Source organism: Mycena indigotica (genome assembly GCF_014461135.1).
Source record: "Mycena indigotica strain 171206Taipei chromosome Unknown Mind.scaff0001, whole genome shotgun sequence".
NCBI lineage: Eukaryota > Fungi > Basidiomycota > Agaricomycetes > Agaricales > Mycenaceae > Mycena > Mycena indigotica.
This window is the reverse complement of record NW_023503000.1, coordinates 1,976,456-2,004,338: the sequence shown is the minus strand read 5'-3', so window position 1 is coordinate 2,004,338 and position 27,883 is coordinate 1,976,456. Positions and strand designations below refer to the sequence as shown.

The 27,883-nt window shown below is 50.0% G+C and overlaps 15 protein-coding genes across 15 annotated transcripts; 6 read left to right on the top strand and 9 right to left on the bottom strand.

Annotated features, from left to right (window-relative positions):
- Nucleotides 1-61: 61 nt before the first annotated feature.
- On the top strand, nucleotides 62-2,939 carry MIND_00050600 (uncharacterized protein; the record flags this gene model as incomplete). The annotated part of the gene is made up of 13 exons (XM_037357473.1): nucleotides 62-211; nucleotides 267-662; nucleotides 716-903; nucleotides 956-1,010; nucleotides 1,060-1,112; nucleotides 1,161-1,398; nucleotides 1,569-1,685; nucleotides 1,736-1,761; nucleotides 1,809-2,248; nucleotides 2,293-2,384; nucleotides 2,424-2,551; nucleotides 2,599-2,856; nucleotides 2,906-2,939. The coding sequence occupies 13 exons, from the start codon at nucleotides 62-64 to the stop codon at nucleotides 2,937-2,939; spliced, it is 2,175 nt and encodes a 724-aa protein (XP_037225383.1).
- MIND_00050500 (uncharacterized protein) lies at nucleotides 2,934-4,018 on the bottom strand (the record flags this gene model as incomplete). The annotated part of the gene is made up of 5 exons (XM_037357472.1): nucleotides 2,934-3,257; nucleotides 3,309-3,468; nucleotides 3,522-3,601; nucleotides 3,654-3,814; nucleotides 3,865-4,018. The coding sequence occupies 5 exons, from the start codon at nucleotides 4,016-4,018 to the stop codon at nucleotides 2,934-2,936; spliced, it is 879 nt and encodes a 292-aa protein (XP_037225382.1).
- A 95-nt stretch (nucleotides 4,019-4,113) lies between these two features.
- Nucleotides 4,114-8,285, top strand: MIND_00050400 (Signal transducer; the record flags this gene model as incomplete). Its single annotated transcript, XM_037357471.1, has 10 exons — nucleotides 4,114-4,217; nucleotides 4,268-4,643; nucleotides 4,695-6,335; nucleotides 6,390-6,682; nucleotides 6,730-7,334; nucleotides 7,381-7,470; nucleotides 7,518-7,634; nucleotides 7,684-8,011; nucleotides 8,060-8,121; nucleotides 8,173-8,285. 10 exons carry the CDS (start codon nucleotides 4,114-4,116, stop codon nucleotides 8,283-8,285), a joined length of 3,729 nt encoding a protein of 1,242 aa, XP_037225381.1.
- A 166-nt stretch (nucleotides 8,286-8,451) lies between these two features.
- Nucleotides 8,452-10,075, bottom strand: MIND_00050300 (BTB domain-containing protein; the record flags this gene model as incomplete). The annotated part of the gene is made up of 6 exons (XM_037357470.1): nucleotides 8,452-8,597; nucleotides 8,649-8,847; nucleotides 8,894-8,960; nucleotides 9,014-9,283; nucleotides 9,330-9,370; nucleotides 9,422-10,075. The coding sequence occupies 6 exons, from the start codon at nucleotides 10,073-10,075 to the stop codon at nucleotides 8,452-8,454; spliced, it is 1,377 nt and encodes a 458-aa protein (XP_037225380.1).
- Nucleotides 10,076-10,174: 99 nt separating this feature from the next.
- On the bottom strand, nucleotides 10,175-10,857 carry MIND_00050200 (BTB domain-containing protein; the record flags this gene model as incomplete). The annotated part of the gene is made up of 3 exons (XM_037357469.1): nucleotides 10,175-10,437; nucleotides 10,485-10,636; nucleotides 10,688-10,857. 3 exons carry the CDS (start codon nucleotides 10,855-10,857, stop codon nucleotides 10,175-10,177), a joined length of 585 nt encoding a protein of 194 aa, XP_037225379.1.
- A 57-nt stretch (nucleotides 10,858-10,914) lies between these two features.
- On the top strand, nucleotides 10,915-11,504 carry MIND_00050100 (Mitochondrial import inner membrane translocase subunit tim16; the record flags this gene model as incomplete). Its single annotated transcript, XM_037357468.1, has 4 exons — nucleotides 10,915-10,917; nucleotides 10,970-11,060; nucleotides 11,111-11,277; nucleotides 11,325-11,504. 4 exons carry the CDS (start codon nucleotides 10,915-10,917, stop codon nucleotides 11,502-11,504), a joined length of 441 nt encoding a protein of 146 aa, XP_037225378.1.
- Nucleotides 11,505-11,591: 87 nt separating this feature from the next.
- On the top strand, nucleotides 11,592-14,383 carry MIND_00050000 (STE/STE20/YSK protein kinase; the record flags this gene model as incomplete). Its single annotated transcript, XM_037357467.1, has 5 exons — nucleotides 11,592-12,108; nucleotides 12,159-12,406; nucleotides 12,460-12,617; nucleotides 12,668-13,763; nucleotides 13,814-14,383. The coding sequence occupies 5 exons, from the start codon at nucleotides 11,592-11,594 to the stop codon at nucleotides 14,381-14,383; spliced, it is 2,589 nt and encodes an 862-aa protein (XP_037225377.1).
- MIND_00049900 (p-loop containing nucleoside triphosphate hydrolase protein) lies at nucleotides 14,362-17,225 on the bottom strand (the record flags this gene model as incomplete). The annotated part of the gene is made up of 15 exons (XM_037357466.1): nucleotides 17,206-17,225; nucleotides 16,773-17,156; nucleotides 16,581-16,721; nucleotides 16,507-16,532; nucleotides 16,429-16,454; nucleotides 16,338-16,376; nucleotides 16,226-16,290; nucleotides 15,724-16,171; nucleotides 15,589-15,671; nucleotides 15,375-15,539; nucleotides 15,167-15,324; nucleotides 15,005-15,126; nucleotides 14,813-14,962; nucleotides 14,555-14,759; nucleotides 14,362-14,504 (listed from the first exon to the last, which is right to left on the bottom strand). Exons 1-15 carry the CDS (start codon nucleotides 17,217-17,219, stop codon nucleotides 14,362-14,364), a joined length of 2,169 nt encoding a protein of 722 aa, XP_037225376.1. The 5' UTR covers nucleotides 17,220-17,225.
- A 69-nt stretch (nucleotides 17,226-17,294) lies between these two features.
- Nucleotides 17,295-17,625, bottom strand: MIND_00049800 (Protein-S-isoprenylcysteine O-methyltransferase; the record flags this gene model as incomplete). The annotated part of the gene is made up of 2 exons (XM_037357465.1): nucleotides 17,295-17,562; nucleotides 17,618-17,625. The coding sequence occupies 2 exons, from the start codon at nucleotides 17,623-17,625 to the stop codon at nucleotides 17,295-17,297; spliced, it is 276 nt and encodes a 91-aa protein (XP_037225375.1).
- Nucleotides 17,626-17,730: 105 nt separating this feature from the next.
- Nucleotides 17,731-18,245, bottom strand: MIND_00049700 (Protein-S-isoprenylcysteine O-methyltransferase; the record flags this gene model as incomplete). The annotated part of the gene is made up of 4 exons (XM_037357464.1): nucleotides 17,731-17,806; nucleotides 17,857-17,996; nucleotides 18,047-18,133; nucleotides 18,180-18,245. The coding sequence occupies 4 exons, from the start codon at nucleotides 18,243-18,245 to the stop codon at nucleotides 17,731-17,733; spliced, it is 369 nt and encodes a 122-aa protein (XP_037225374.1).
- A 515-nt stretch (nucleotides 18,246-18,760) lies between these two features.
- On the bottom strand, nucleotides 18,761-19,489 carry MIND_00049600 (p-loop containing nucleoside triphosphate hydrolase protein; the record flags this gene model as incomplete). Its single annotated transcript, XM_037357463.1, has 2 exons — nucleotides 18,956-19,489; nucleotides 18,761-18,901 (listed from the first exon to the last, which is right to left on the bottom strand). Exons 1-2 carry the CDS (start codon nucleotides 19,472-19,474, stop codon nucleotides 18,761-18,763), a joined length of 660 nt encoding a protein of 219 aa, XP_037225373.1. The 5' UTR covers nucleotides 19,475-19,489.
- A 343-nt stretch (nucleotides 19,490-19,832) lies between these two features.
- On the top strand, nucleotides 19,833-21,997 carry MIND_00049500 (TRP-N domain-containing protein; the record flags this gene model as incomplete). Its single annotated transcript, XM_037357462.1, has 5 exons — nucleotides 19,833-20,012; nucleotides 20,069-20,162; nucleotides 20,209-20,676; nucleotides 20,726-21,210; nucleotides 21,257-21,997. The coding sequence occupies 5 exons, from the start codon at nucleotides 19,833-19,835 to the stop codon at nucleotides 21,995-21,997; spliced, it is 1,968 nt and encodes a 655-aa protein (XP_037225372.1).
- A 223-nt stretch (nucleotides 21,998-22,220) lies between these two features.
- On the bottom strand, nucleotides 22,221-26,073 carry MIND_00049400 (uncharacterized protein; the record flags this gene model as incomplete). The annotated part of the gene is made up of 15 exons (XM_037357461.1): nucleotides 26,025-26,073; nucleotides 25,550-25,971; nucleotides 24,965-25,502; nucleotides 24,728-24,916; nucleotides 24,257-24,426; nucleotides 24,087-24,208; nucleotides 23,860-24,037; nucleotides 23,340-23,809; nucleotides 23,199-23,294; nucleotides 22,997-23,150; nucleotides 22,842-22,950; nucleotides 22,538-22,789; nucleotides 22,460-22,482; nucleotides 22,286-22,413; nucleotides 22,221-22,236 (listed from the first exon to the last, which is right to left on the bottom strand). The coding sequence occupies exons 1-15, from the start codon at nucleotides 26,056-26,058 to the stop codon at nucleotides 22,221-22,223; spliced, it is 2,901 nt and encodes a 966-aa protein (XP_037225371.1). The 5' UTR covers nucleotides 26,059-26,073.
- Nucleotides 26,074-26,408: 335 nt separating this feature from the next.
- Nucleotides 26,409-27,025, bottom strand: MIND_00049300 (uncharacterized protein; the record flags this gene model as incomplete). Its single annotated transcript, XM_037357460.1, has 4 exons — nucleotides 26,409-26,538; nucleotides 26,584-26,707; nucleotides 26,757-26,901; nucleotides 26,960-27,025. The coding sequence occupies 4 exons, from the start codon at nucleotides 27,023-27,025 to the stop codon at nucleotides 26,409-26,411; spliced, it is 465 nt and encodes a 154-aa protein (XP_037225370.1).
- A 133-nt stretch (nucleotides 27,026-27,158) lies between these two features.
- On the top strand, nucleotides 27,159-27,854 carry MIND_00049200 (uncharacterized protein; the record flags this gene model as incomplete). The annotated part of the gene is made up of 1 exon (XM_037357459.1): nucleotides 27,159-27,854. Exon 1 carries the CDS (start codon nucleotides 27,168-27,170, stop codon nucleotides 27,852-27,854), a length of 687 nt encoding a protein of 228 aa, XP_037225369.1. The 5' UTR covers nucleotides 27,159-27,167.
- Between the last annotated feature and the right edge of the window lie 29 nt (nucleotides 27,855-27,883).

The window sequence follows — 27,883 nt, the reverse complement described above, 5'->3', positions numbered from 1 at the left end:
TTCGTTCCAGGCTCGTGCGTGTTGACCATTAAATAACGAATATGGCCTATCCAACTCCCCAATGGCTCATTCGGTGCCCCTACTTGTCGCTGCAGCCCTTGTGGCATTTTATGTTCTCCGCTCAGGCCTCCTTCGCCCGTATCTGACCTTCTTCTGGCACTGTTTCATCCGCCCCATCCCAGGTCGTGACCAGAAAAGTCGTCTTGACGAGGTTTCCCTTTCCTGGTCTTTTATTTTATATTTTCGCTCACATTTCTTGTCGTCAGTTTTATGCTGGGCAAGCTCTTGTCTACGATTCCACACGAAATGGCCTCTTGCGTGGTCGTCGGACAATGTTGGGCCTTTCTGCCGCTCACCTCAGAGCCCTGCGGGCCAAATCTCCCGAAAAGCGTCTCGTTTGGGTCGATATCGGTGGCGGCACAGGCTACAACATAGAGCTCATGGACAGCTTTTTCCCCATTTCACAGTTCGATGCCGTCTATGTCATCGACCTTTGCAATCCATTGCTCGAAGTTGCCAGGAAAAGATTTGCAGCAAGAGGTTGGACGAATGTCACCGTTCTCTGCCAGGATGCCGCAGAGTTCAGCCTTCCGGAATGGACTGGCGATCGGGATCCCAAAGGCAGCGTCAGCTTTATCTCACTCAGTTATTCCCTTTCCATGGTAATTCACCATTTCTTCATATTTTTCATAGTCTCACTGGCACAACCACACAGATACCCAGTTTCTATCCTGTGCTTGATAGGATTGACCACGTTCTTGACCCACAAAACGGTCTTCTTTCTGTTGTTGATTTCTACACCGCCGGAAAGCATCCTTCACTGCACGAGAAAGCCATCGGCGGGGTGAGCAAAGAGTGTGGATGGCTCTCTCGATGGTTCTGGCAGGTCTGGTTTGACTTCGAGTTGAGTTTTTACTTCTTCTTCCCCCAGTAACCTGCTTACAGATCTCTTCAGTCACGTCTCTCTGAGCCCTGCTCGTCGCTCGTATCTAGAATACAAATTCGGCACCGTAATGCTATCACAACCCATATCGCTCCGTCACTGACACCAAGCCTTAGATTAAGAGCTACAACGGCCGCAATAAGTTCGTGGTGCCTTTCATCGTTCGCATGTAAGCGTCTTCCTGTTTGTTATCTTACTGGTCTAATCGTTGCATTAGTCCATACTACATCTGGCTTGGCCGATCGCGTTCTTGCGTGGATGTTGCCAGTGCATGTCATGCATTTGAAGTTGAAGGCGGAAATACTATCGGTAACTGCTCACCCGTGGCACTCAAAGCAATCAAAGAGGCAGAAAACGTTCCTTCCCTTCAAATAGGAGAACCTGCCCTTGCACTCCAGGCTACCGTTATAGATATTGCCCCACCATTCAGCTCTTTCCATTATCATGTCAACAGTGTCTGTCTCTATGCCTGCTGCTCTATCTTCTCTGACGGATTTTGTGCAGCATTGGCGTCTTCCTTACTATGAACAACCTGTGCACAAGGAATTTAGGACTTTCATCTATTCTTTCACTTGGGCGAGTCCTTCTCGCTTTCATTTGTTCTGACACGGCTGATTGGTAATAGGAAGATCCGTTTGAAGATATGAAGCACCTTCAGCTGTCTTCTGACGACTCAATGCTTGTTATTACCAGTGCAGGAGACAACGCCTTGCATTACGTGGCAACTGCCGGGATTAAACGGGTACGCTAGACCCACCGTCAACGCTGCAAAGATTGATGAGACTCATCCAGATTCATTGTGTCGATATGAATCCTTGGTTAGTTAGCATTACTTATCGACTCGTGGCTTATTCGTCTCCCCCAGCCAAGGCCATCTCCTCGAGCTCAAACTGGCGGCAATCAAGTCTCTCGACCACAATGATTTTTTTGCGCTATTCGGAGCAGGGAAACACGCCAACTTCCGCGGTTTACTCGATACCGTCCTTGCACCCCATCTCAGTTCAAGTGCATATCAATTTTGGCGGGTCAATAGCAATGCCTTCTCCTCTTCATTCTATCTACGCGGGTACAGTGGGTGGGCGCTACGACTAGCTAGCTGGATATTTCGCTTGGCTGGCGTCACAAAAGATATTCAAGCGTTGTGCAACGCAGAAAACCTTCAGCAGCAACAAGACATATGGCAACAGAAACTCCGCCCAGTTCTTCTCAATCCTGTCGTCGTCAGCTTTGTGGTTAGGAATCCGGTATTTTTGTGGAACGCACTGGGCGTTCCGGTCAACCAGACTAGAATGTTGTTGGACGAAGGTATATTAAAAGTTTGCTATTGACCGCGTGCTAACGAACTGTAGGATCGGTTTATGAGTTTGTGCGCGACACGTTGGAACCGCTTGCCTCGTCGTATCTCTTCAAGAATGACAACTACTTTTATCTGCTGGTATCAGTCCGTTAGACTCCATCATTTCAGATCAATATTTTGCAGGCCTTGCTCGGACATTACACTGCCGAGTCCTGTCCCGAATACCTGACACGCCGTGGTTTCGAAGCTCTCAAATCAAAGGACGGAGCTGCTCTCGATGCCTTCCGCCTCCACACAGATAGCATTGTCAAGTGAAGTCAATCCACAAGCACCTGACTGACATTGATAAACCTCCCAGTGTTTTGCGTGGACTGGCAGAAGCCTCGTTAACGCGGTCCTTGGTCATGGACAGCATGGATTGGTTTCCTCCAGGATCAAAGGAACTGGAAGAGGAGGTTGCGCAGTTTCATCGCGTGTTGGCGCCAGGAGGTTGCTTATTTTGGCGTTCGGCTGCTCGACTTCCTTGGTACAATGCGCGATTTGAAGCAGGTGGTTTCACGGTAACTTGTTTGGGTGTCCGGAAAGGGCCGGAAGCAGCCATCGACCGAGTGAATATGTATGTTTTGAATCTTTTTTTCGTGGAACTGGGCTGAAAATAGTTGCAGGTATGCGTCGTTTTGGCGTGCGGTGAGGCTATGACCTTAGATATTCTTCGAGATACGTCACAAATTTATGGGCTACACTCTGTTCAGTCCAGTCTACGGCGCCTTTTTCGGTGGTTCCCAGAGTAACGGCTTTCTTGTGAACGGTAACGAACTGACGCTTGAGACGTTGAAGCTCCGATAGGGTTAGGTTCCGCGGGGGCAAAGAAATGGGTAGTTTCAGTTCACTCGATATCGGGAGAGTAACGAGGCCGCCACTGCCTTGTGTCTCAGCTTGAGCGCTGATTATGGCGTCAACGGTGGCAGTCGCGATCTGTTCAATAACATGCAAGGCGTCGGTGGGGGCTTTTACAGCCTGATCAAGTTTGAGTCTTTTTGGGCGCCAGAGTTATGATTGGTGGTTTACCGCAATAGTGCCCGAATTGGGTGGTTTGACAGACCCACTTAGGATAGCTTGGGCAATATCAGATGTCGGTAGTTCTTCGTTCCAAGGCACTGTAAAAAGTGGGGAATCCCATCGAACCATTGAGGATGGCTCTTCAAACCGGACAATGAGGTTTTCGAGTCTATAAGGTGGTATGAGGGGTATGGCAACCAAGTTTAGATAGAGCGGGCGGACGTTGCTGTTGAATAAGCCCGACCATCGGTACGAGCGTCATTCCACTTGTGGCAAAGGTCTGGGGTAGCAACCACATAGATCTAGTCCTGATGAGTCGATTCCTAGTCAAAACAACCCGCTAGTGTGACCCACCGTACACACCCGGAGTTTCATTTCCCTGGCTGCGCAGTAGAGCTGATAGCGAAAGCCCTTGATGTAGTTTGGTGCGTCGACAATGAGAACAGTAGTAGGCGAGAGCATTCGTTGAACTGCCGTGAAGAGGGCTGCTCGGGCCGGTTTTTCAGTCCTGCTGTCTAATAGTTGAAGGAGTTGACGGAATCGGGGTTAGATAGTAAAAGCAGACCATCGTAAGCAGAGGGTGCGATGTTGAGAGTTTCATCGGAGACAACAACGGCGGACAAATGGGGTGGCAAAAGCTTGGAGATACTGGCAACTAGTTGAGCTGCTCGGGAAGATTTTCCTGAGGCTGGGTAGCCGACCAAAGTGACTAAGGACATCGAGGTTTGACTGGCTGTCACGAGGATTATCCCCAACTCTCTCCTTTTACACTAATTCTCAGGCGCTCAGTGAGCTGCCTTTCCACCCTCTTTGAATGCTGGCAACGATGACTCCGACTCCCGACGTGGACAATCGTATTTGTCCTGGCTGTAAACGTTCAGCGGTAACGGAGCAGGGCGGTCTGGTGGTTGCTTTTGGGTTCGTTTAACCCTGCTTCATTTCGTTCTGATTCAACATTCAATAAATAGCCAATCCTTCTTCCATGTCGACTGCTTCAAATGCGCGAAGTGTGGAGACCAGGTCACTGCAGACACGAATCTCCTCTTGCTTTCGGATGGGTCACCAATTTGCGCCAACTGTTCTTACAGTTGCAATGTCTGCCACAACCCCATTCTCGACGAGGCAATCATGACTGGAGACGACTCCTACCACGCCCATTGCTTCAAATGCAAAGTCTGCCACAACCGCATTGAGGAACTCGTTTTCGCCAAGACAAGCCAGGGCATATACTGCATGAAGTGTCATAACGAGCGGATGATCAAGATACGAAAGCACACACAGAAGAAGGCAGAGAGAGAGAAGGCAGCGAGTGGGTCAGCGAATTCGAGAGAGTATCGCCCACAGGTGCGTCTATGCTTTCTGAGTTTCCTTCTTAACCTCACTCACGTCAACAAGCCATCTCCGGGTCTTATACCCGATCAGCCTTCAACACCACATACGCCTCGATCCAGGCCACCCGACATTCGTTCACCTGGAAGGCAAAGAAACGGCCCATATATCAGCGATGCATTCGAAGCTCCATCATCACCCGCAATTGACACTGGAGCCAAGACTTTGTTTACTCCGACAGAAGAGCGCCAGAACCCACTTAAGAAATCGACATTGCCACTCCCGCCAGTTGTTTCAACAGAGGGAAGCTCACCCAGAAGGAAAAGCTTTGATGACAGGGCGCGTCCTTTAAATGCGTTATTCCCACCCGACGAATCTGGGCCACCCCGTTCAGGCCTGACTGTCTCAACTTCGCGTCAAGAACGGCGTCGTTCAATAAATCCAGCTCTGACACTCAACCATGTCGCTCAGCGGACAGCCACACCTCCACCACAATCTCCTGCCCTTTCCCCACCTTCTGCTACACTAAAAAGCAGCAGTCAACCGCCATCACCTTCCCGAACACCTTCACCCCGACCAGAAAGCTCGTCGTCACGGCCAGCTAGTTCATCGAGTGCATCACCTCAAACACCCTCAGATGACCACTCTCAAGATCAAACTGTGGTGATGAGCCCCAATTCGCGACCTGAGATCATTTTGGATTCAGTTCCGCCCAAGAAAACTGCAGGACGAATTGAGGCAAGAATTTCAGTTACTCTGGATGGTCGCAGACCGTCTGTTGATCGACCGCCGTCCAGCAATGGCCGAACCAGCTCTGATTTGCTCAGGTCAGAAACACCATCATCTCTCTCTCGTCGGGCGGATGTCCCCCACAGTGTTGAAAGTGGTACCGATACCGAGGAAGGCGAAATCCAGCCATCAATGGACAGTCCACCACCTCCACTCCCACCAAAAGAGCCCCCCTCTATCCAGTCACCCAAACTCCCCACTTCTTCTCTCGAAGACCAGGATACTTCGATTGCCTACCAACTAGATAGTTCAGATGAGATGTCCGAGTCTTCTCCGGTCGAGCATACGTCTCATGCGACCTACATTGCGCCAGCGTTGCCCCCAATACGCATTTCAATGACTTCCTCTGACTTTTCTGATCTTTTCAAGTCCGTCGAAGGGCAAAAATCAAAGCAGCTCGCAAATATCTCAGAAGACTCAGATGGTCCTATTCCTATGACACCTCCGCCAACTGCTGCCACCGCTTATTCGATTGATACTGCCTTGACTCCCACAAGCGAGGCTACGTTCACTATGGAGTCCTTTTCCACGCAAGCAACGTCAGAAGAATCGGCCGCAACCGCACCTCGATTTGTGTCACCGGCTCCAAGACTCCAAAGTTTGGGCAAATCCAAGACAAGCTCAGAGGAGCAACATGTCGATGGCAGTCGCTTGCGGTCATTATCCGAATCTCAACCGAGGGAACCGTTAACGCGCGTAACCATTACTCGAGCCGATTCAGCCACTGCTTCTTTAGGCGTGCCATCCGACCCAGAGAACATGGTTTTGCTTCGATTACGCGAAGCATTAGCTGATGCTCGGGACCGGGGAGCACAACAGCTTAAGCTTGACAGAGGCTTTCTCGAGGCTATCCTTGGTGCAATGGAATCCAGAGATGCCGAGTCTGCGAGTCTAAAGGCTAAGTTGGACGGTTTCAAGGTTTGCATTCTAATTTTGTCATGGCGACGTCTTCTTACCTTCCACTTTCTACAGAGGCAGAGCAAGCAGTATATTGACGGTCTAACTGTTGCCCAGACAGAGTACGACAGTGAGCTCAAGGCCCGACGAGAGGCTGAAGCAGAAGTCACGCGGTTGAGAGTTCTTGTTTCTGGTCAAGCTGCCAGACTGACCGCACTGTCTGGCGAGTCTCGGCGTCAGGAGCTTCACCAACAGTTATCGAAAGAGCTTCACGACAATCTCTCTGACTTGGAGCATGATGTTTCCAAGCTTCGAGTGGAAAGGGAGATGGCTCTTGCTGAGGTGGAGGAGCTTTCGGCCACGAAACAGTGCGTCAATTGTTGAGGTCCGTAGTGTTAAGCTAATAACCGTGCAGAACATCGCAGGAGGCCCGTCCAAAGAATTTGGGTCGTTCATTGACGATGCGACTCGATTCGATCAAGAAGCAATACCAACGTGATCTGATTCCTTTGAAAGAGGAAAGAGAAAGTTTGGCACGAGAGATAATGGAGCTCAAGGGCGTGAGGGATGTCTTCCTTGAAGAAACGACGGTGTTGAATGCTCGCAACGAAGAGCTGGCTCAACTAAGCGCGCAATACGCTCGTCGTATGGTTCCTGTCCCAGAAACCCCATCAAAAACTCCTCAGTCCACACCATTCCGACCCCAACATTCAACTCAGCATTCAGCCCATTTGCTGACTATGATGACACCGCAGGCAGCTGCTTCAACCTCGAGCTTAGATAATCTGAAAGTCCAAGTACGACCAGACTTGGATGCGCCTACACCTTCTAAAGGTCGACAAGTCTTCAAATGGCCGGGATCAAGGACAAAAGAGCCAAGCGCTGCACTTCCACCTCCGCCTGAGCCTCCCAAACCAAAGCCTCAGACTGCTCACAATTTCCAACAATTGAGTGTACTCCGGTTTACTCGTTGTGATCATTGCGGTGACAAGATGTGGGGCTCTCAATTGCGATGCACATGTCAGTCTAGTCAAGTTCATGTCTATCACTTCTAACCTTTTCGTAGCCTGTAACATCTCTGTTCATGTCCGTTGCGTCAACCATGTTCAAGTGGCATGTTCCTTGCACGCTGACGGAGGACCGGAAGAAGACCTTCGTAAGATCGAATCTCTTGTTTATGACGGCAAACTGACAAATCAACAGCGCCTTCCATGTTTGGACGAGATTTGATTGAGCAGGTCCATGCAGACGCCGTCAAAGGTGGTGATCGACAGACACCTGTCATCGTTGAAAAGTGTATCGAAGCCGTAGAAACCCTAGGTTTGTGTCGTGTTTCCCCGCGTCTTCGCAGTCCTAACAGGAAGCGTAGCTATGGAATACGAAGGAATTTATCGCAAGAGTGGCGGCTCGGGACAGTCGAAAACCATCACCCAGCTATTTGAAAGGGGCGACTACGAATCTTTTGATCTATGCGACTCGGACCGATTCAACGATATATGCAGTGTCACCTCCGTCCTCAAGACATACTTCCGCTCCCTCCCCATCCCATTGCTCACCTTTGAGCTCCATGACGAATTCATGTCGGCTGTCCAAAACCGTGAACCATCTCTGAAGCATCGGTCGCTCTTGGAGCTCGTCAATAAGCTTCCTGTTGAGCATTACTTTACTCTCCGTCGACTGATGGTTCACTTGCACCGGTTGGTCGTTCACGGATTAGTAAGATCTTGAATTGACAGCCTTTTCAGTATTCACCAGCGCTGCGAGAAGAACCTGATGACCGCACGCAATCTTGGGGTCGTGTTTGGCCGTAAGTTGTGTTGTCCTCTGTGAAACGACAAGGCTGACCACATAATGTTAGCAACCTTAATGCGGTCTCCGGACCCTGGTGCAGAGTTCAGCGACATGGCTGGCAAAGCGCTTTCAGTGGAGTGGTTCATCGAAAATGCCCCTCAAATATTCCCTCCGTCATGAGTTTTCCCTCCTCCTCCATGCTGTACTCTTAACTTCCAAGGGCTGTATCGATGTCATAATTATTCTGCTCTAAGTATTTCCACACCCACACTTTTATCGGGTAATACCCTCGTAGCCACGGTGGACATTTCACGTAGAATCAAGCATGTTTTCCTACACATCTCTCTCATGACGCAGACATGGAAATTACTTCACGTGACCGTTTCGTCTGAGGTTGTGGCTCCGACTTGAGAGAGCAGTATAAAAAGTGTCTTCGAGGCGCTGTGTCGGTCCCACTTCCCCTGACACCCAGAGAGAACATGCGGTCAAATACTGCGATCAGTCAGTTGGCCATAAGGACCACGAGACTTCGCTCCCACTCACATGTAGCGACAAATGCCTTCGCACTTGTTTGGCAGCTCAAGTGTGTTAAACTCAACGGCTTTTCCACCTCCAACTGTCGCAGATAGCGGAAGACCATAGATGGTCGTGGCGGTCCAATTCGAAATACTGCATGATATGCTTGCCGCCACTTATCTTCTAATAGTCGAGCGCAGTTGGCCGGATCGGGACATGTGGGGCACTAAGTAAGTTCAGCGCAATGCGGAGTGCATAGAAAATGCACCAACACATTGATATTCTTTCGAAACCACGGTTAGACCGAGTTTCAAAACACGTTCGAGGAACCAGTTTCGCCTACAAGTCCGATTGCTGAGGATGGAAGGACGGAATCACAGCATTAAACACACCGTTTTTCGAGTTTCAAAAGCGTATCTCGACTGAGAGTATTCAACTCTTGCTCTGACCACCCGCCTGGATTATCAAGGACAAAACGACTTGCTTGTTGATAGAGGTCCTCTTCTTCAAATATCTCGGCTATACGGAGTGCCTTGATTGGCCGCCCAGCAGCATGGGTAAGGAGAAATTTGAGACATTCCTGTTGTAGCGCAGGCGCACAAAGCTTGTCTGAGATGTTCATGAGACTCTCCGCATTGTTCCATGTTATAGTGCACTCGAGGCTGGTAGCGAGTGAGGCTTCCATCTAGCGCACCGGGATCAACATACTGAGGGTACACAAATTTGAGAAAGTCGTGAAATGTGCTGGCCTGACGGAGATGTGGGTTAACGAGCAACAGAAATGGATGGAGATTACCTACACGCTCCTCTTTTAACACAATCACTGCATCAGCCATTCTGGTTCGCCGCTTCAATGTCGAGGGAGGAGGGATTTTAATGGGTGGCTTGCTCTCTAGTTTCGCGAGACTTTGATCTATGGCCTGTGCTTTGGCATCGCCGTTCTTTGACTTGGAGTCGTCCTCCTCGGTATCGGTTGGAGGTTGGTCTGGTGATTCAGGATCCTCTGAGTCTATATCGGGGTCCATCGGGGCGAAGGTCATTTCTGTGGGCGCAGATTTATTTCCGGGGACAGTAGGCGTTTGAGAGATTGTTATGATGGAGGACATTGACTGTGGTCGTCCTGTTTCGGCCCAGTTGCCGCTCAGCGCCGCTTCGAAGAATGGGGAGGCAAAGTATAACACTTCTTTATGAGTCCAGAAGGTTGTGTTTTGAACGACTATTTTGACAGTTCCAGGGAAAGGGTAAGCCTTTGTGAATGTTTGGTCAAGCTCTAAATCGTCCTCGATGCTTGATTCAGATACGGTGTCCTCCGTTTCAGTTTCTTCGAGCAGCCATGGCGGTGAGCTAGTTGACCGGAATATGCCTGATGCGGCGGCATGAGTTTCGGTGGGGCTCGACAAAGAGGCAGAGGGGTTGTGGCCTCGCGCGATTAATATGTGAGAAGGGTTGTTCATGGAGCTGAACGCGGTTAAAGGAGGAAGTCGGCACGTGCTTGCTAATATTGAACGCGGTCACACGCGTCAACCGCCAACTCAGAAGTTCAGATTTCCATGCTATGGTACATCCAATGCCCCCTCCAACGACAACATTTCATTCGCGACAGTTAGTCCAATGACGGTAAATTCAACGTATCCGTCTTCGCCACCTAAAGGCTTTTGGGTTTTCTGATGCACCCATCGCCCATTGTCTGGCTCGGTTTCATCCGCTGGCTCATATACCCACTCTTCAGGTATGTGTTTCCGTGGAATTGAGACGTTGAAAGTGCGGTGAACGAGAAGAGAGATGTGATCAGGAGAGCAGAGACTGATTTTCCCGGCTACGAAATCTTGAACACAAGTCCAGAGTGTTACAATGATAACGCACTGAGTTTCATGTGAAGATTAGGACTCCATACGGTTGCGTCGAACTGGACATGGCAGATAAGAAAAGGGCAGTCAGCAGTTATCGCTGCTGTTGGCTTGAGAAAGCTCAGATTTGAGTGTGCCAGGACGACTCCTTTGAGCGCCGGGATGTACCTTGGTTTTGATTTTGAGACAAGGTCACACGAGAAGAAAATCTGAACGGACCTCATAACCATTGAATCCAACATTTGTTGCGCTCCATCTCGGGGATTGCTGGCAAATAATGGTGGGACGGAGAGGACGAGGGAGGCTGTGATGAGTTGGAATTGGGGGTGGCTATCAAGCTTTTGGCGTTTGCTTGGTCGGGTATCCTCTGCAGTCTTCCGTTTCGACATGGTCAAAATTTAGAAAAAGTTTCGCGTAACAGTCACGATCGTTTTCTCTCCTCCATCATGGTGCGTGCTCTCTCTATGCTTTTTACACCAGCTTCTAAGGCCCTGTTTACAGTCTTTGCCCATGCGAGTGGTCCAAATATGCGTTGCCACGACTCGAATAGTGGGGAAAGCTTTTGCGGAGGCGGGTAGACAGGCAATCAAGAGTGTGTTTTCTTGTGTCCTGCCTTTAACATCCTCACAATCCACTTTTTAGATGCCAAACAATCTCCACAAGCACTTTCCAGCGATGTCGGAGGCGTAGGAAACGCTACTTCCGCCTCCCGCACTGACCAACTTACCCGACAACACCGAATGACCCTCGATGAAGCTCAACTAATTCTCAATGTCAAAAACGGCGAGACCTCTGATAAAATATTACAGGTCCGCTCTTTCAATGTTGAGAACTGACTTTTTGATGTCCCTTTCAGCACTATGAACACTTGTTCAAAGCAAATTCACCCCCACCACAAGCTAAGCAGCAATCACCACACTCGCATTATATCCAGTCAAAGGTTGTGCGCGCCCGCGAACGACTGGAAGCTGAACTCGATATTGTCAAAGAGCCTCCACCGGAAGTTGGCCAAGATCCTCCACCCCCGACCTCGTAGCTTAATTAGCTGTACTTATTTTACCCGTAGAATAGATTGTATTTTTATGAAACCCGCCTTCTCATTTTGTGACGTGACGCGCAACTTATGACCACGAACCAACAACCCTCAGTCCACCAACTCTATCGACGGCTCGAGACTGTTGGAAAAGGCGCCTATGGAAGCGTTCACAAGGGAATCGACCGCGCTGGCAACATTGTTGCTCTCAAAATCATCAATCTGGACATTGAGAGCGACGATGTTGGTGACATCCAACGGGAGGTAGCCCTGCTTACTCAACTCCGCGATGCCCCCAATATCACCCAGTACTATGGCTGCTACCTCGACGGACCTCGGGTTTGGATTGTGATGGAGTTTGCTCAGGGAGGAAGCGCGCTTTCCCTGATGAAGGTATCCAAGAATGGTTGTCTTGAGGAAAAGTATGTCAGTATCATGATTAGAGAGGTGCTCGTTGGTTTGAGCTACCTCCACAAAGTCCCCGTCATCCACCGAGACATAAAAGCCGCCAATGTCCTCGTCACCGTCACTGGCAAAGTGTTGATCTGCGACTTTGGCGTTTCAGCACTCTTGACCACAACAGGCAGCAAGAGGAATACGATGACTGGTATGTGGAACCACTTCTCATTAGTAGGCACCTTACAAAGAAGCGCTTAGGTACACCATATTGGATGGCCCCGGAGGTAGTGCAAACAGTACCTGCCTACGATACCAAGGCTGACATATGGAGCCTGGGTATCATGATCTACGAAATGATCAAGGGTAGTCCGCCTCATTCCAATCTCGAGCCATTCAAAGTCATGGACCTCATACCTCGGGTTAAACCCCCTCGCCTTCTGGAAACAGAGGGTTCGAAAGACATGCGCGATTGCATGGCTCATTGTCTCAAGGAATCTCCTAGCGAGGTTCGTTCTACTTTCTTTTGTTACTTCTCGCAATTAACCCTCATTCAAATCAGCGTCTTCCAGCCGACGAACTCTCCAAAACGAAATGGATCAAGTCTGTCGCCAAAACGCCTACCAACGTTCTACAGGAACTTGTGCGTCGTTTAGATCAAGCAGAAAAGAGAGCGAGTCTGGCGGAACCACTAGCTTGGGAAGCGGACGAGGAGCGAGAGTGAGTCGACTGATTAACATATTATCCGTTTCCCACTTACACTCTTACAGCCTCCGGCAATTAGGCATGGACCATGAAGACGAAAATCCATGGGAATTCGACACAGTCAGAGCAAGTGCATTGTTTCTATCAGAACTCGATGCGCCTCGTCTCTCAGAAGACGATTCGTCGCAAATGCAAGCGACCATTAGGCCTCCTCCCGCTCAATTGCCATCGTCTCTTCGAGCTTTGTTTGAAGATGAAGCGACATCGTCACAAGACGCTTTCAGGATCCCTGCGTTCCAAATTCCTTCCCAACGGAACACACCCAGTCCGCCTGCTGCCCTGTCTCCTCCACCAGCCAGCCGTCTTGGTATCAAGCGCGGCGCAACTCTCGACAACATTGGAGATGATCTAACGGCCAAACAGGCCTTTTTCGCTTTCCCTCCTCGACCTATTGGACGATCTCGGTCCAATCTGGGCTCTGCACTTACGGGTTCAGAAGACGATTCCTCAACGGAGGCCAACAATTCAGATAGTAGCTCAACTCGCACTGAATACCGAGCTCGAGGCCCTCATAATATCGCAATACCTGCCGCTGATGCCCTTGCCATCGAAACAGATGTACCAGGCTCATCTTCATCTTCCACTTCGTCGAATTTCACCATAACCAAGCCCTCTCCAGTCCGCAAACCATCTCAGAGCAATCTAGAAGGCAATAGAGACATCGATTTAACTTCTCCAGCGGCGTTCCAGTTCCCTCCCCCACAACAGTCGCCTACTATTGCCCCGGTGCTTCCTCTACAGCTTCACAAGTCCCACAGCCGCCACTCACCCACCCATTCAAGCACATCGAGTGCAACGAGTATCCCAGTGTCACCGGGAGCTCATCAGCCAGCCTATTCGTTGGACAATACCGTCTCGCCCCGACGCTTCGCTACACCTACTCAGCGTCCAGCACCATCTATGATCAGAACACGCTCCGCAACTGCTCTCCCTGAAACTGGTCCTTCAAAACCATTAGCTTCTCGTGCGATAAATATGGAACCGCCCCCGCTAGTTCCACCTATCAAACCGTTTGCTCGTCGACAGCGTAGCGGTAGTGACTCCAGTAATACGGGTTACACGCCTGGTCTAGGAACTCCGGGTCTGAAAGACGTTCTCAAGGTTAGTCATATTTGCACGATAATTTTCAACACTGAAAATTGCCTGTTCAGATTCCATCGTTGACATCTGAACATCATTTGGGCATATCTGACTTGCTACCGCCATCTCCCTCTGCTGCGGGGTACAGTCCCCGTACATTTACTCCATCAGCCAGCCAGCTGGCCACAAGCACACTGCCAGAGACATCGCAATACTCTGCGTTTCGAGAAGCAGCGTCGACATCCAACACGTCATTTTCGCTCGGTCTTCCTAGGACCAGTTCCCCTCCACCGCTGGAAATGCGGAATGGCAACAGCGACCATGTTTATTCGCGCACACATCAGCCGTCATTGTCCTCAGCTTCAATATCTTCACTCCCATCACTAGGCCCAGCTATCCGACCTCTGGATTACGCTGCGTTAATCTCGGGCGAAAGCACCCACTCAGAGTTGGCTCGGACAATTGATGATCTTTCTCAATGGCTCTCTATTCTTGAAAAGGGACTGGGAAACATGCTAGATACCTCCATCTACGCAAGCACCATTGCTGAAGAGCAAGAAGGATCGTCGACCGATCTAGATGAGACACCATTGGAGCAACGACAAGATGCTTCTGGCCGTCACCCTGTAGTCGCAACATAGCCATTCGCTTCCAAGTACTGTGTGATGATGCGCACGCTACCCTCCACGTCTGTTTCGTCGGTCTTGATGTGGATTTCTGGCTTCTCTGGTGCCTCGTATGGCGCGGAGATACCTGTGAAGTCTACACAAAAGAGTGTTAAACAACTTTAAACTGACGCGCGGAGTTGGTACCCTTGATCTCTCCGGCTCTGGCCTTCTTATAGAGCCCCTTTGGGTCACGTTCTTCAACGACGGACAACGGAGCGTCGACAAACACCTCTATAAAAGGCAGAGATGCCTTTTCGTGGAGGTCACGGGCGAGTTGTCGGTCTGCGCGGTATGGGGAAATAAAGGCAGTGATAGTAACACAGGCTGCGTCGGTGAACAGTTTAGAAACCTAGAGGGAAATGGGTCGTCAGAACGAGCAAGCACGGATAGTTAAGCTAGCACCTCGCCAATTCTACGAATGTTTTCATTGCGCGATTTCTCATCGAACCCAAGGTCTTTGTTGAGTCCAAAGCGAATGTTGTCGCCGTCAAGTCGGTAGACGAACTTGTGGAGATGCAACAAGTGTTGTTCCAAGGCACACGCGATGGTAGACTATTCAGTATTAATTGAGCAAAACCAGCTAATGGGTTGGACCTTGCCGCTGGCGCTCAAACCAGTCAGCCAGATTGTGATGCCCTTTTGTCCGAGGAAAGCTACGCGCTCTCCAGCCTCCACAGAGCCGGGATGGAATGTGATGTTGGTCGACATTAGAGTTACTACGATGATCTCATACTTGCGAATCGGTCACATGATCACGAGATAATCGCCCTTCCCAGGGTTGCCCGTCTAGATTCTGCTTTTCCCAAGCAACGAGCGCCGCCTCGTCCCACAATTTGTCTCGATTATCTCCTACTTTTCGTAAAAACTCGGAATCCTCAAACTGGGCAGGGAGGTAGGTATTCGGGACTGGGTGACTAAGAATCTTGTTATGGCTCGACATGGCTGCGAAAAGTGCGTGGCTCACGCGTATTCTGGGTTGTATCGATACGATTGCCCATATCCGAGGTCCTTCATGAGTGTTGTTGGTGCGTTTCTCATACTGAGCGGAACTGGGAGTGTGGGGTCTACGGCGACGGCTTCCTCTGCTCGTTTGTAGGCTTCATAGGTTCGTGTGCTTTTGGGGGCCTCGCTGCGAGTGTAATAAGCATCTAGACCCAGAGGAAGACATTATCATGAACCTCAAGTAGGTAACTAGGTGGGCCAGATTAATTCTGCACTCGGGCATACCGATGTGTTGGCATGCCTGCAGCGTGGCCGTTGCCTAACCATTCAAGTTAGTGCGAAGAAGTGGAGAGACAGTTCCGGAATATTACCAATGGCAGCGCGTGGTTATCAGCCAGGCCGATATCCTCACTTGAGCACACAATGAGGCGACGAGCAATGAAAAGCGGATCTTCGCCGCCCTTAAGCATCCGCGCAAGCCAGTACAAGGCTGCATTGGGTTGTGATCCCCTAATAGACTTGTGAAGGGCGGAAATCATGTCATAGTGGTCTTCCGAGGGATCGAATGAAGTAACCACTGACTGTCGCAATAATGCCAGAAGCCCTTGTTCATCCAAGTCAGATGGCGACTGGAGTGCTATCTCGAGGAGTGAGAGTGCTACACGGGCGTCTCCCCCACAGAGCGAAACAATCGAGGCCACAACTTTGTCTGGTAGGACTACATTTGGCGAAGTAGTATCATCTGTAGATAACCGTGCCACAGCATCAGAGAGGATAGTCTTGATGTCTGGCTCTTCGAGACGTTTTAGGGCAAACACGCTGCAACAAGAAGTTCATTTTAACTAGCTCCTGCAGCAAAGCGGCAGACATTACCGACAACGGCTTAAGAGAGCCCCGTTCAATTTAAAGCTCGGGTTTTCGGTGGTAGCACCAATCAACTATGAAGCTGAGAATTGGTGACGCAAAAGTAAGCACCACACTGTACCTGAATCGCGCCGCGTTCAAGATAGGGAAGAAAGATGTCCTGTGGGTCCATTGAAGCCCATATTAAATCGATGCAACGCAGAACTCTTTACCTGTTGGCCTTTATTGAATCGATGGACTTGAGAAAAGCAATTCAGCAACGACGTGGACAACAGATGTAAGCGACGTGCTTTCATCCAGGAATAAGAGGGTTCGCCTTTGATATGTCAACAAGACTGTGAGAGGGTAGTTAGAATACTCAGACCTCCCAGAAAGTGCGAACGTGGATTTGGCTGTTTCTACCACGGCTTTCACGTCGTTAATCCCAGCCAACGTCGCACTAAGCTCCTTGAAAGCTGAATTAGATTGAGCGGCGACAAGTCGTGCGATCGTTGTCTTGCCGCATCTATTACAAAGGAGTTAGTTCCTCGAGAACCAACACTTTCCTTGACTTCACCCGCTAGGACCCCAGAATATGGCAGAGCCAGAGAACCCGCGAGTGAACAAATCCACAAGAAGTGGCTGACCAATGACTTGAGAGAGCGTGCTCGGGCGCAGACGTTCTGCTAGTGGAAGATCGGGGCTCGGCTTGGAACGTTTGACTGGTCGTTCAAGCTCTGCATTTTTCCCGATTTCCTGTTTGCCCTCATATGGCGAGCTGGGACTCGAGCTTGGACTCGAGTCTTGACCAGCGTGCTTTCTTTTAAAATTGAAAATGGGGGCAACCTTTGTCTGCGAGCTAGTACTTTTCGTGGAAACGATGGGTTTTGACTCAGAGTTGGACAAACAACCGTCAATATGCGTGTTAATGTCGACCGAGACATTCTGGCCACAAATTGGACTTGAAGAAAGAGTTAATTTCATCGCAATTGCGCTCAAGTCAACCTCACCAATTCACGGCCATTGTTGCGGAGACACGAATAGTCACGCGTGACCATTTATCTTACGTAACCAACTACTTCGGCTTGAGCAAGATTTTTTAGATGAGCCCTGGTACAAGACTGTATGGGACTCGTTTTTTAAACTGCACCCAATTGTCCCCGAAATATTGTAACAGCGCCTCGTCTTCTCTCGGGATTCTTAGCAGCAAACCAAAGATGATCGACATGATGAGCAAAGCACCAGCGACAGTAACACCCACTCCCGCATTTGTTTCGAGGGCGCCGCACTCTCTAAGCCACGAGCCCGTAGCGGCATTCCAGCACGCAATCCCGGCCACTATTCGGTCAATTCGAGTGCCAAAAACTCTATCACCAGAAGCTCACCTGTAAGTAACACACCGGTATAACCGGGATGACGAACTCGAGCATAAGGGCCAGTCTGAATGAGCCTATGGTCGGTTCTGATGCTTAGCTCGAAGGTAAAAAATTGTCCTGTACCACAGATCAATCTACGGGTGTTGACAAAATCAGTGATCAAATACCAAGTTCCCTATAACACCACGCTCTCAACGCCGCTCCAAGAAGCGTTAGATATATCCCAAAGACGAATCTGGCTAGCATAAGTCCTTTTCGTGTGAGCTATATTCAAATGCAACGCACAGAGGTGAAATCCTGATTGTCGGGTTGGAGCGTCCGTTGAAGGAGAAAGCAGAGACAATATGAGCGGAATAGCGCCAGTCGGGCAAGTTTTGTGCGATTATTACTGCTGACTCAACGAATGCAACGATCCAACAGAGGCACTTGTGGGCGATCAGACTTGAGTGGCCATAAGAGGCAGAGATTGATTTACCTTGACGATAATGGGCCCCAGTCTTTGTTTGAGAAGCGACTCGAAAGGGGTTGAGACCAATAGGTGTTCATTGGGTTGTGGCGGGGGCTGAAAGAACGGTTGGAGTTTGCTCGTCGTCGCTAAACTGACCCACATTGGGAGGAGTTATCGCAATTTGGAGGCTCAAGCAAAGGGAGACGAGAAAAGGGATTTTGAACATGGTGAGCCGAAGCAAAACAAAGTGCATTCTTCTGTGTTATATGAGTGCGCGCGGCCCAGCGGCAAGTCCCTGACACGTATTTGACGGTTCCTGCGGGAGGACCTACATCGCTGTTTAAGTTGGTTGTTCAATAGGAAATGGTCTCTTCGTGGACCCCATCGACATCACTTGAGCAAACAAGGTTTACATCCGGATATTCAGCGAACACCCTCTCAATTCATCTGCGCAAGTGGCACCCACCACTCAGGTTGAGAACCTGCCTTTTGTCGGCAGTGACATCGGAAAACACGGCCACGGGGGGTAGACTTCCTCGCATCTACTGCCTGCTTAAACACCCGGATTAGGCGGAAAGGGAAGGAAGCTTGGCGATCAGCACACGAAGGCCTTTTGCAATGGACGAAATCGCGCCCGGTATCCTCGGACTTGATAGACTGCATTCAAAAGCTACAAATGGCTCTCGTCTTTATTATGCGTATTGGACAGCCACCATCTAAACCGATTCTGTCTCAACAAGATTAGCGCGCAATGCAGATGGAAGAAGAAGAGTGCATACGCTGGAGAACGGAGTTGAACTTCGTCACGCGAGATTGCACACTGAGGTCAATAGTTTTATCACCAAAGTCGACCACAAGTCCACCGAGAACAGAAGGGTTGACCTAGATCAGATATATCATCCAAAAAAAGCGTAGGCGACAGGAAAATGAACGGACCTTGTTCGAGACCTTGAGAACTTTAGCCTTCTGGCCGGCTTGCGACTGCTTAAGAGCGGTTTCAAGGCGAGAGAGAACATCTTTCGGAAGTGGTGCAGCGGAAGTGACAACGACGGTGAGCTCTCCGCGGTACTTTTCAACTAGCTCATTGAAACCCTCAATGACGCCCGGTGTCTCCGCCAGCCGACCGTTTTCTGAGAGAACAGCAAGAAGATTTTTGGTAATCTCTGATGCTGGCTCTTTCTTGGGAGAAGCCGCGTCGAGTTGGGTGTAGAGAACGGAGAGACCAGCTTTACGCTCGTTGGCGGATAGGGTGGGGTTGGAGATGAAGGTGGTCAGGGCGGGGTCTTGAGCGATGGTGGATGACACGGTGGCCAGTTCGGAATGAACTTTCGTGAGTGTCTGTGGAGACTTGGATAGTGCGGCCTGGTAAAGGGCATTCGAATATTTGAGTGCAATACTAGACGCCGCACGCTGGCCCAGACCAGGAGCTGCAGCAGCGATTTTGCGTGCAAGCATCAGAAACGGAGGAAAGCGGGTTGTCACGCGTGTGACACTCGGGAAGTAAGTCGTGCGCTCAGCATGGCGAACGACGAACACGACCCTCGTTGCTATAGGATATAATTCATAGCCAACAAGGCGTGTTTGGTTATTATTCCAAGCTGGTTATCGCATTCCGCAGTCTTTTTGTTCTCTGTGACGGCACAATGTGTGATCTTAACGGCCTTTGTGCCGCTCCACCACGACAAAAGCTTGAGCCTAGCGGCTGCAGTTACCTTTCCACTCTCCCTTCATTTCTCCTAGACCACTCAACCATAGAAGCTGCCACAGACAGCCCTGCAACGATTCTTAACCTATCTAAACAATATTGGGAGCCATGCTGTTGCTCCTCTTATTCGCCGTTATACCTTTCGTCGCCGCTGCCTCAAATGGTGTTCTCTTCACCTCATCCGTCACGTATTGCGAGCCCCCAGAAACATTACTCATTCAACAATTCGACCTCACTTACTTCGCTCAAAACCAAAGCATCTTCTTCGACATAGCGGCAGCTAGTGTGGTGAGTGTTTGACGTCATTTGTTTCGTATACTATCTATTGACTATTGGTACCCAAGCAAAAGAATCTGAATGTCTCCGCAAACATAGTGCTCAACGCGTATGGCATGACGCTCGTCAACATTACCGTTGATCTCTGCAGTATACTGGGTGGTATGTGCTCCCTAACCTTTTCTCCACTGGTCTCACTGCCTTCGAGGCGCACTCTGTCCACTTCCTACATATCAATTCAACGGATCCGAAACTATCTCACTTCCCGCTTCCCTCGGTGTCTCTAAACGCATCCCGGAAATCGCATTCCGCATTCCTGACTTTGAGGCCTATGCGCAATTGACCCTAACTGAGGCCACGACCAACGACGTCAAAGCTTGCGTTCAAGCTACCCTTTCCAATGGATGGTCGACCCGCCAACCAGCAGTCGAATGGGCCATCGGAATCTTGATCCTGTTATTATTATTGGCAGGTCTCTGGCAAACCTTGCGTTCAAGTCTTCATCCGCTCCTTGCACATCGCCTTGTTGATTTATTCCATCTCTTTCAATTCATTGCGACGACTGGCTTGTTCAGTCTCAACTACTCTCTTCTCTATCGCGCGTTTACCCTCAATTTTGCATGGACACTGGGCCTCGTCTCAAGCTCCGCTATCCAAGCTGCTATCGACAGCATGCGTAAGCTACGCTCTCCGATTATTTTTTTTAAACGCTCACCCTACATCAGGAAGTCGCACGGGTGGAACCATGCCTAACTCCAGCTCTACATCAGCTGTTGGATTGGTTGACCGGAAACTAAGTCCCTGGAACACCAATCTCGCGGTTCCATCGGCAGCACAGTCCATGCTGTTGGCAGATACGGACTATACTCCGACGGGCTATACTCCAACCAACTTGTCACGTATTGCCTTGACCCAAGTTCAAAGACTGGACTCTACATCAGCTCAAGTTCAAACTGTCACTACCTCATCTTCCAACGTTCTCCAAGCAGGCATCCCTATCTATGTGAACTCCATTCATATCGGCAGTGCCAACGCCTTTGACACTGTCTTCATCGTTGCCCTCGTCATCCTGGCTATCACAATCACCCTATCTCTGATTTTATATGGCCTACTGTTGTTGGCAGACCGACTGGACTGGGGTAGTGACACCCAACGTCGACGGTATAGGAACATGTTCCCCGGTTTCATCAAGTCCTGGGTACTGCGTTTGGTGCGTTTTGATTCTCCGATATTGAACACAGCTAAACATCATATAGGCCCTCATCGCCTGGCCTCCAATCCTTCTCTTTGCCATATACCAGTGGACTCTGAAGGACTCGTGGCTTTCTACTCTGTTTTCGGTCATCACCTTCCTGGCAGTGTCTGCACTGATAATTTGGCCTACATTCCAAATGGTGCGACTCGTCCGTCAACATTCAACGGGCATCTTTGATGTCCCCGACTCCGGCCACTACGAACCTTTATACGGCCGATTCCGTGCCCCGCGTTATTTCTTCTACATCGTCTTCCTGGCGGCCATCTTTCTCCGCGCAGTTGTTGTCGCAGCTGGTCAGGGGCATGGATTAACGCAAATCATCTTGTGTCTGATCATCGAGCTCGCCATTGTGCTTGCACACATTTTTCTCAAGCCGTTCAAGACCCGCCGCGGGGACGTTTTCTCTGCTTACTTCAGCATCGTTCGCCTCGTCTGCACTGGCCTCATGATTGCCTTTGTGGAATCCTTAACCGTCGCTGCCATCCCTCGAGTGGCCATTGGCGCGGTCATAGCGGTCATCCTTTCCATTGCAGTCATAGTGTTAGTCTGCAACATCGTCTTTTCTTTGGTGAGGTGGCCGTGGCAACGTAGAGCCCGTCAAGCGACCCTCACTGAGACATCGACGCTGGAGAAGGGCCAGAGTCCCCCTAGATCAATTCATGACCGACCTTCATCGCCTTCTTCAGCATCTACACCCACTGCACGACTCTCATCATCTACAGCAAACCTTACGCACCAGTGATAATTAGAGCGTCTTAGATTCTATCTAGCTTTCCAGTAATCGAATTGTATAAGTAGCACCGCAAATGTACATTTTTCAGCATGAATATAGGCATTTCAGGATCACTTTGTGGTTAAAATGTGTGTGTGGGCACGGTTTTCCCGTCTTTTTAATTATTAAGGCCAAAATAATACGACATGAGCTATCATAACCCCATCCCCAATCAAAAGCACCCCTCAATGAATTAAACGAGCATGCCTCTGGAAGTAGAGTCAGGGACAATTCGAGTATTTGAAAGAGGACACATACGCGATACCTGCGGTCTGCAGCGTGGACAAGAAGCCGCAGATCATAGCAGAGAAAGCAAGCTTGGCGATGATCTTGCCTCGTGATGGTGCCAAAGCGCCAAGAACACCAATTTGGATACCAACGGAGCCCTGCCCAAGGTTTAGACAACTTGAAATAAGAGATAATGCCCCTTACCAAGTTAGCAAAGCCGCACAGTGCTTGACAAGGAGCTTTAGTATATATTGCCACCTAGAAAGACATGTTCAAGCTTACCGTAGCTTGCGATTGTGTACGCGCGAGGGGAAAGGGGATGGTCACCCTTCATGATAGCCTGGAGGTCGAGGTAGGCGGCGAACTCGTTGGCAACGAGTTTGGTGGCCAGGAGACGAGAAACTTCCAGGATTTCACCACGAGGTACACCAAGGAAGAACGTGACTGGGTAGAGGATATAGCCCAAGACGAGTTGGAGCGTAAGAGCATGAGCATCATGAAGACCGAAGCCACGGCCAATCCACGTGAGCAAACCTTGAGTGGGCGGGTCAGTTGGAAAGATGGAGACTTGCTCATGAACACGTACCGTTGATAGTAGCGACGAGGGCCAGGACGGTGAGGACATTAGTGAGAATTTGACCCGCGACAATGAGACCGAAGACAGCTCCTTGACTGAAGGCATGCAGCGCATTAGCCTAGATAGCGGTTATCATGGACTTTATGACGAAGAGCATATCATACGGGTGCACCCTTCTTGTCTTCACCACGGTCAACAACAACCTGACCACGAGTGACAGGCTCATCGAGTTCAGGCAGGCGGATTTTGGAGATGGCAATGGAGGCGGGAATACTCATCACGGACGAAGTGACAAGGTTCTGGGGAGGGACACCGAGACTGGAGAATATTTAGTTCCGTGGCTTTGGAATAGGTAGAAAATTGTACCTGATATAGGCAGAAAGGACACTACCAGCGATAGTAGAGAAACCAGAGGTCATCGTAAGGTGAATCTCGGACTCAGTCATGAGGTCGACGTAAGGACTAAGTTGGGTAAGCACCGCAGGGTTATCGGCAGTAAATACGCACCGAACCAAGCAAGCACTCTCACCCTGGCCGATCCAAGGAGAGCTGGCAGCGACAACAGCTTCAGCGCCAGAGACGTTCATCAATTTGAAGAAGAACCAAGCGAAATGCTTGATAATCCATTGCATGACGCCGAGGTAGTAGCACATCTGAACAAACGCGACGAAGAAGATGATGGAGCCGAGAGTGTTGACAAAGAACCAATGTTTTCCGATGGTCTCTTGGTCGAAGAAGAAGCCGGCTCCAACAAGGCCTTGGGCCAAAAAGTCGGAAGCAAGGGTCGCGATCCATTTGAAAATCGAGAACCCGGCACCAGACTTCAAGACAAACAAGGCAATGGCTTGTTGAAGAACGAGACCGACAATGACGGTAGGCCAGGGAATGGCGGATCGCTTCTTCGAGGTAGCGAAGAAACCCAACTGGAAGACGAAAAGGCCGAGAACGGAGATGGCACGGTCACCATATGTGGTGTTCTAGAAAGTGTTATTGATTCATTTGAATGGTGTGGAGGCAAACAACTAACCCCGTCGGGCTTGAACCCGAAAGCGGAGCCAAAGACGATGGCAAGCAGACACAGCCATCCCACTGCGACACGAGCACGATAAGGAAGCTTGTACCAAGGCGTCTGGACAAGGGGAACCCAAACAGCGCTAACAGGGCCAGAGATGATCGACGCCGGAATGAAACGGAATGCGATGATACTATCCAAGTTAGAAGACAGCATAAATGACTGAAAGAGGAAAAACAGACAGGATGAAAAACCATGCAAACAGAGTCTCAACAATCCAGCGTTGGTGGTGAAGAACGAGGAGACTTGAGATCCACCAGCCGAGAATTAGTAGGGCAGTTGCACCAAGAATGAATGGCCGGAGCTATTCACATGTCAAAATTGAACGATTCTTGGATGGCACACGACTTACAGTGCGGTAGAGGTTGTTGCGACGGTCACGAGCATCTTCAACGTCTTCCGTGTCTTTGGCGAGGATGACGGCCTCTGGGTCAGTTGGGAGACCCTCTTTTTCGTTCAAAGAATCTGTTGAGCGAGAGGTCTTTCGCTGAACAGGCTCTTGTGTGATGGCTGGAGTAGCGCCTGTGGTGACTGGTTCGACAGCAGGGCTGGCCATTATTGGACTCGAGAACAACAGTGGGGTTCGGGAGAGCGGAGAAAAAACGCATCGTTTGAGGTTTTTATATTTGGGTGGGGCATGAGATAACTAAAAGGAAGCATGTGGGGGACTGATGGTCGTGACAAGATAAGAAGCAAGGCCAAGTGACTCTTCGCGTTTCAGGTACAACTACACACTACACTTTCAGTGCTCTAATCGACTTGCCGCAAGCTATCGCAACCCACTCTCCAGTCACAGTCGAATGGCCTCCACTCATGGTCATACCTTGGATAGGCGGGGACCACGCAAGATTCGTAATCTGACTTGGAGCGGTGTATGCCATCACGGGCTCGGTCACAACCCGTTTTTTCACATCCGGTCGCGGTGAGTTCAGGCGCGATCCAGCACTCCGTGGCGATGCGGCGCTTTGTGTGTAGTTGGCCAAGTCCCACAAAAGCAGCTGGCAGTCATCACCTTTTGAACGATATTCAGTTTCGGATGTCAACCCCAATTACGACTCACTCGCTGTCGCCAGTAGTGGGTGCTCAGTCGAGCCCCATCCCAAAGCGTTGATTGCAGCATGGTGACCGCGAAGCTCCATGACAGGCGAGCCCGGACTTCTCATGTCGAGTATCTGAATGTCGGAACCATCCATATGGAAGGTTGACATGTAGTTGGAGTCGGATGGGTTGAAAGCTATCCTCAGTAGTGGCGAGGTTGGCGGTCGAGCAGAAGTCGATGGTGATGCACTGGGTGGGACATTTTTTGGAGCAGGTGTCTCGTACAATATAGTAGAGTGCTCCAAACTTCGAAGGTCGAATGCCCGGAGGCTCCCATCTGCCCCAACTGACACGAAAATGTCGGTAGATCCGGGCAACCACGCGACATCGTAGACTTCTCGGTCATGGGCAATTAGCTGAGTTATTGCCGAAGAAGTGTCGATGTTCCAGACAGTACAAGTTGTGTCGATAGACGACGTTACGATCAGACTCGGTGCCTTCTCATTCCACGAGAAGCTGGTCAATGGCGCTCCATTCGACTGGTTTTGGACTTTGGATTGCTGCAAGAAAGGTCAGATCGGGAGCTAGTTGGGAATATATGACGCACTCCAGACAACGCCGTCTTCAGAGTGAGAGCATGAGACCCAGAGCTGGGCTGACGACCCACATAACTTGATGGGGTGGGTGCGCCGTCGCTGTTATATTCCCAAACACGCAAAGCATCGGCCGTTGTCGCTAATAGTTCGGTAGATGGCGATTTTTGTGACCATGGATGGGATGTTGCCGCTGAAGGTTGCCATTGGAGGCTTGTGGCAGGGTAGCCGTGGTGGGCTTCGCAAAGGGTCACAAAATCAGGGTAGTCGTTGTAGTCGTCCTCGACGAGTACCCGCTCATCTTGGAGTCCAGCGATAGCTATCCGATTCTGGTAGTTCTCTATGAACGATGCAAGGCCTAGCCGGAAGCCTGATCGAGGACGAAGTTGCTGGCCGGGTGCGGGAGTTTTACACCAATCCATACTTTGAACAGGCCCTTGAATGAATTGTTATAGCACAATATCAACACAAACACGCAAAAGCCCTTACAAGGAGCCTCATATTGCAAGAAAGAGGTCGTCATCGTCGAAAACAGGTGTAGGTCACCAACGTCACACAGAGATCAAGAGCTCCTGATAACGAACGAGATAATAAACCCTCATCCAACACTGAAATTACGAGCATTGTAAAGTTGGTTCAAGGGCTTACTTCGGGACACGGAGAAGTCAACAGCCAATTGACCGGTAAATAGTTACAATAAAGTGTACAGTCACAGACAGAGGGCGCTACGTATGACGGGCAAGTAGGGTTGTTGATGGGAATTGAAGTGAATATATATGTGGTAGTTGGTGGGTGTTGCCAGACAGAGGGAACGTACGCGTTATGACGAATAAAAAGCACAGCAGAGAGAAAGCGAGGCGGAGTCGGTACTACCTAAGAGCTGGAGCCGTCGTCGACCATGGAAATAGCGCCGCATTGTTCACAGAAGCTCCACATTGTACGCTGGCCATTCGAACCAGCTGCGCATGCGACTTTGAGTTTTGGGATTTGGTTGCATGAAGTGCTGGGCAAAATTCGGTAAGCATCTAGTTGTCAATGTTCAACGTACCCGTGATGAGCGAACGAGCTCGAAGGCTGAAGCAAGCCGACAGGAGAAGCAGAAGGTGAGTGTTGATCAGGAAAGTGGTTTGCGTCAGTAGTACTCAGTGGAAGTGTGTTTTGGCTGAAAGCAGCTGCGCAAGGGAAGTCAGGGAAATTATATAAGCAAACAGTAACGCGTACGTGACGTGGCGGGCGATATAGAAGACGCGTCGCTGACAGTAGAAGTAAACCGGCTGTGGTAGGGACCCTCGTACTGAGCGTCAGACATGCAAACATCCTCCTCGGTAGTAGAGTTTGGGAAAGGAACGAGTCTAATTTGTTTGAGCTGTTGTAGAGAAAAGTCAGTACCCTATATAGCTTCTTGAGTGCTAGACATGACATACGAGCGGTGCATCCATGTTCATGGACTCAGTATCATCAACGAACGTGAATTTTCTCTTCAGAGACATGGTGGTGGTTAAGGATAGGAATTTGAAGAAGGATGTGAGACAGCGGCGTTTCCCCTTTTATAGCCGTTCGAGAGGTTTCTGATCCGAAGCACCTACTTCAATTTTGAACATGGATCGCGTCACAGACGTGACACGCCTCGTAATGGACTTCGTCGCCGCCGACCTACCCGCGTTCCTCGATCCACTACTGTCGTTCCTTTCGGACCAGCTTCCAGCGCCAGTATACTCACTTCTACTGAACATTCTATCTCATTTCCTTGCGCTGGGCTCTGCCTTATACACGCTTCTGGTTGGGCTCTTATCAACACATCCACTTCAATGGGACGCTCAAATCGTATTGCCACCTCTCATCGCCCTCCTCACCGCCTATCTGGCGCTTTTGAGCGTATATCGAACGACGGCGTGGATGTTTCGAATGAGCTTCTTCTTTGTGAAATGGGGCACGCTCTTTGGTGGTGCCATTGCGCTTGCGAGCTTAGTGATGGCGCAGCAAGGCGGGAATGCTGTTGATGGAGGAAGAGGGGGGATAGTAGCGGGCTTGGGAAGCTTCCTTCTCGATGCCCTCAATGGCCAAGGCCAGAATGCAGCAGGGGGACGACGGAATCGTCAGAAAACCAAGCCTTCGCGAACTAAACGCAAGCCTAAGGCTTGGGAATCGTGGGATCAACATCGCGAGTGGCAGTACCAGGAGAAAGAAGATCTTGCCAACAACAACCAGGATGTACTGGGAAACATCATGAAACTTGTCGTTGGTGGCAGTTGGGGGAAGGGAGACGAGCCATCAAATGCAGACAAAGACAAACAGAAAGGGACTAGTCGGTCGCGGTAACGCGCCCAAATATTACATGTATTGTTAGC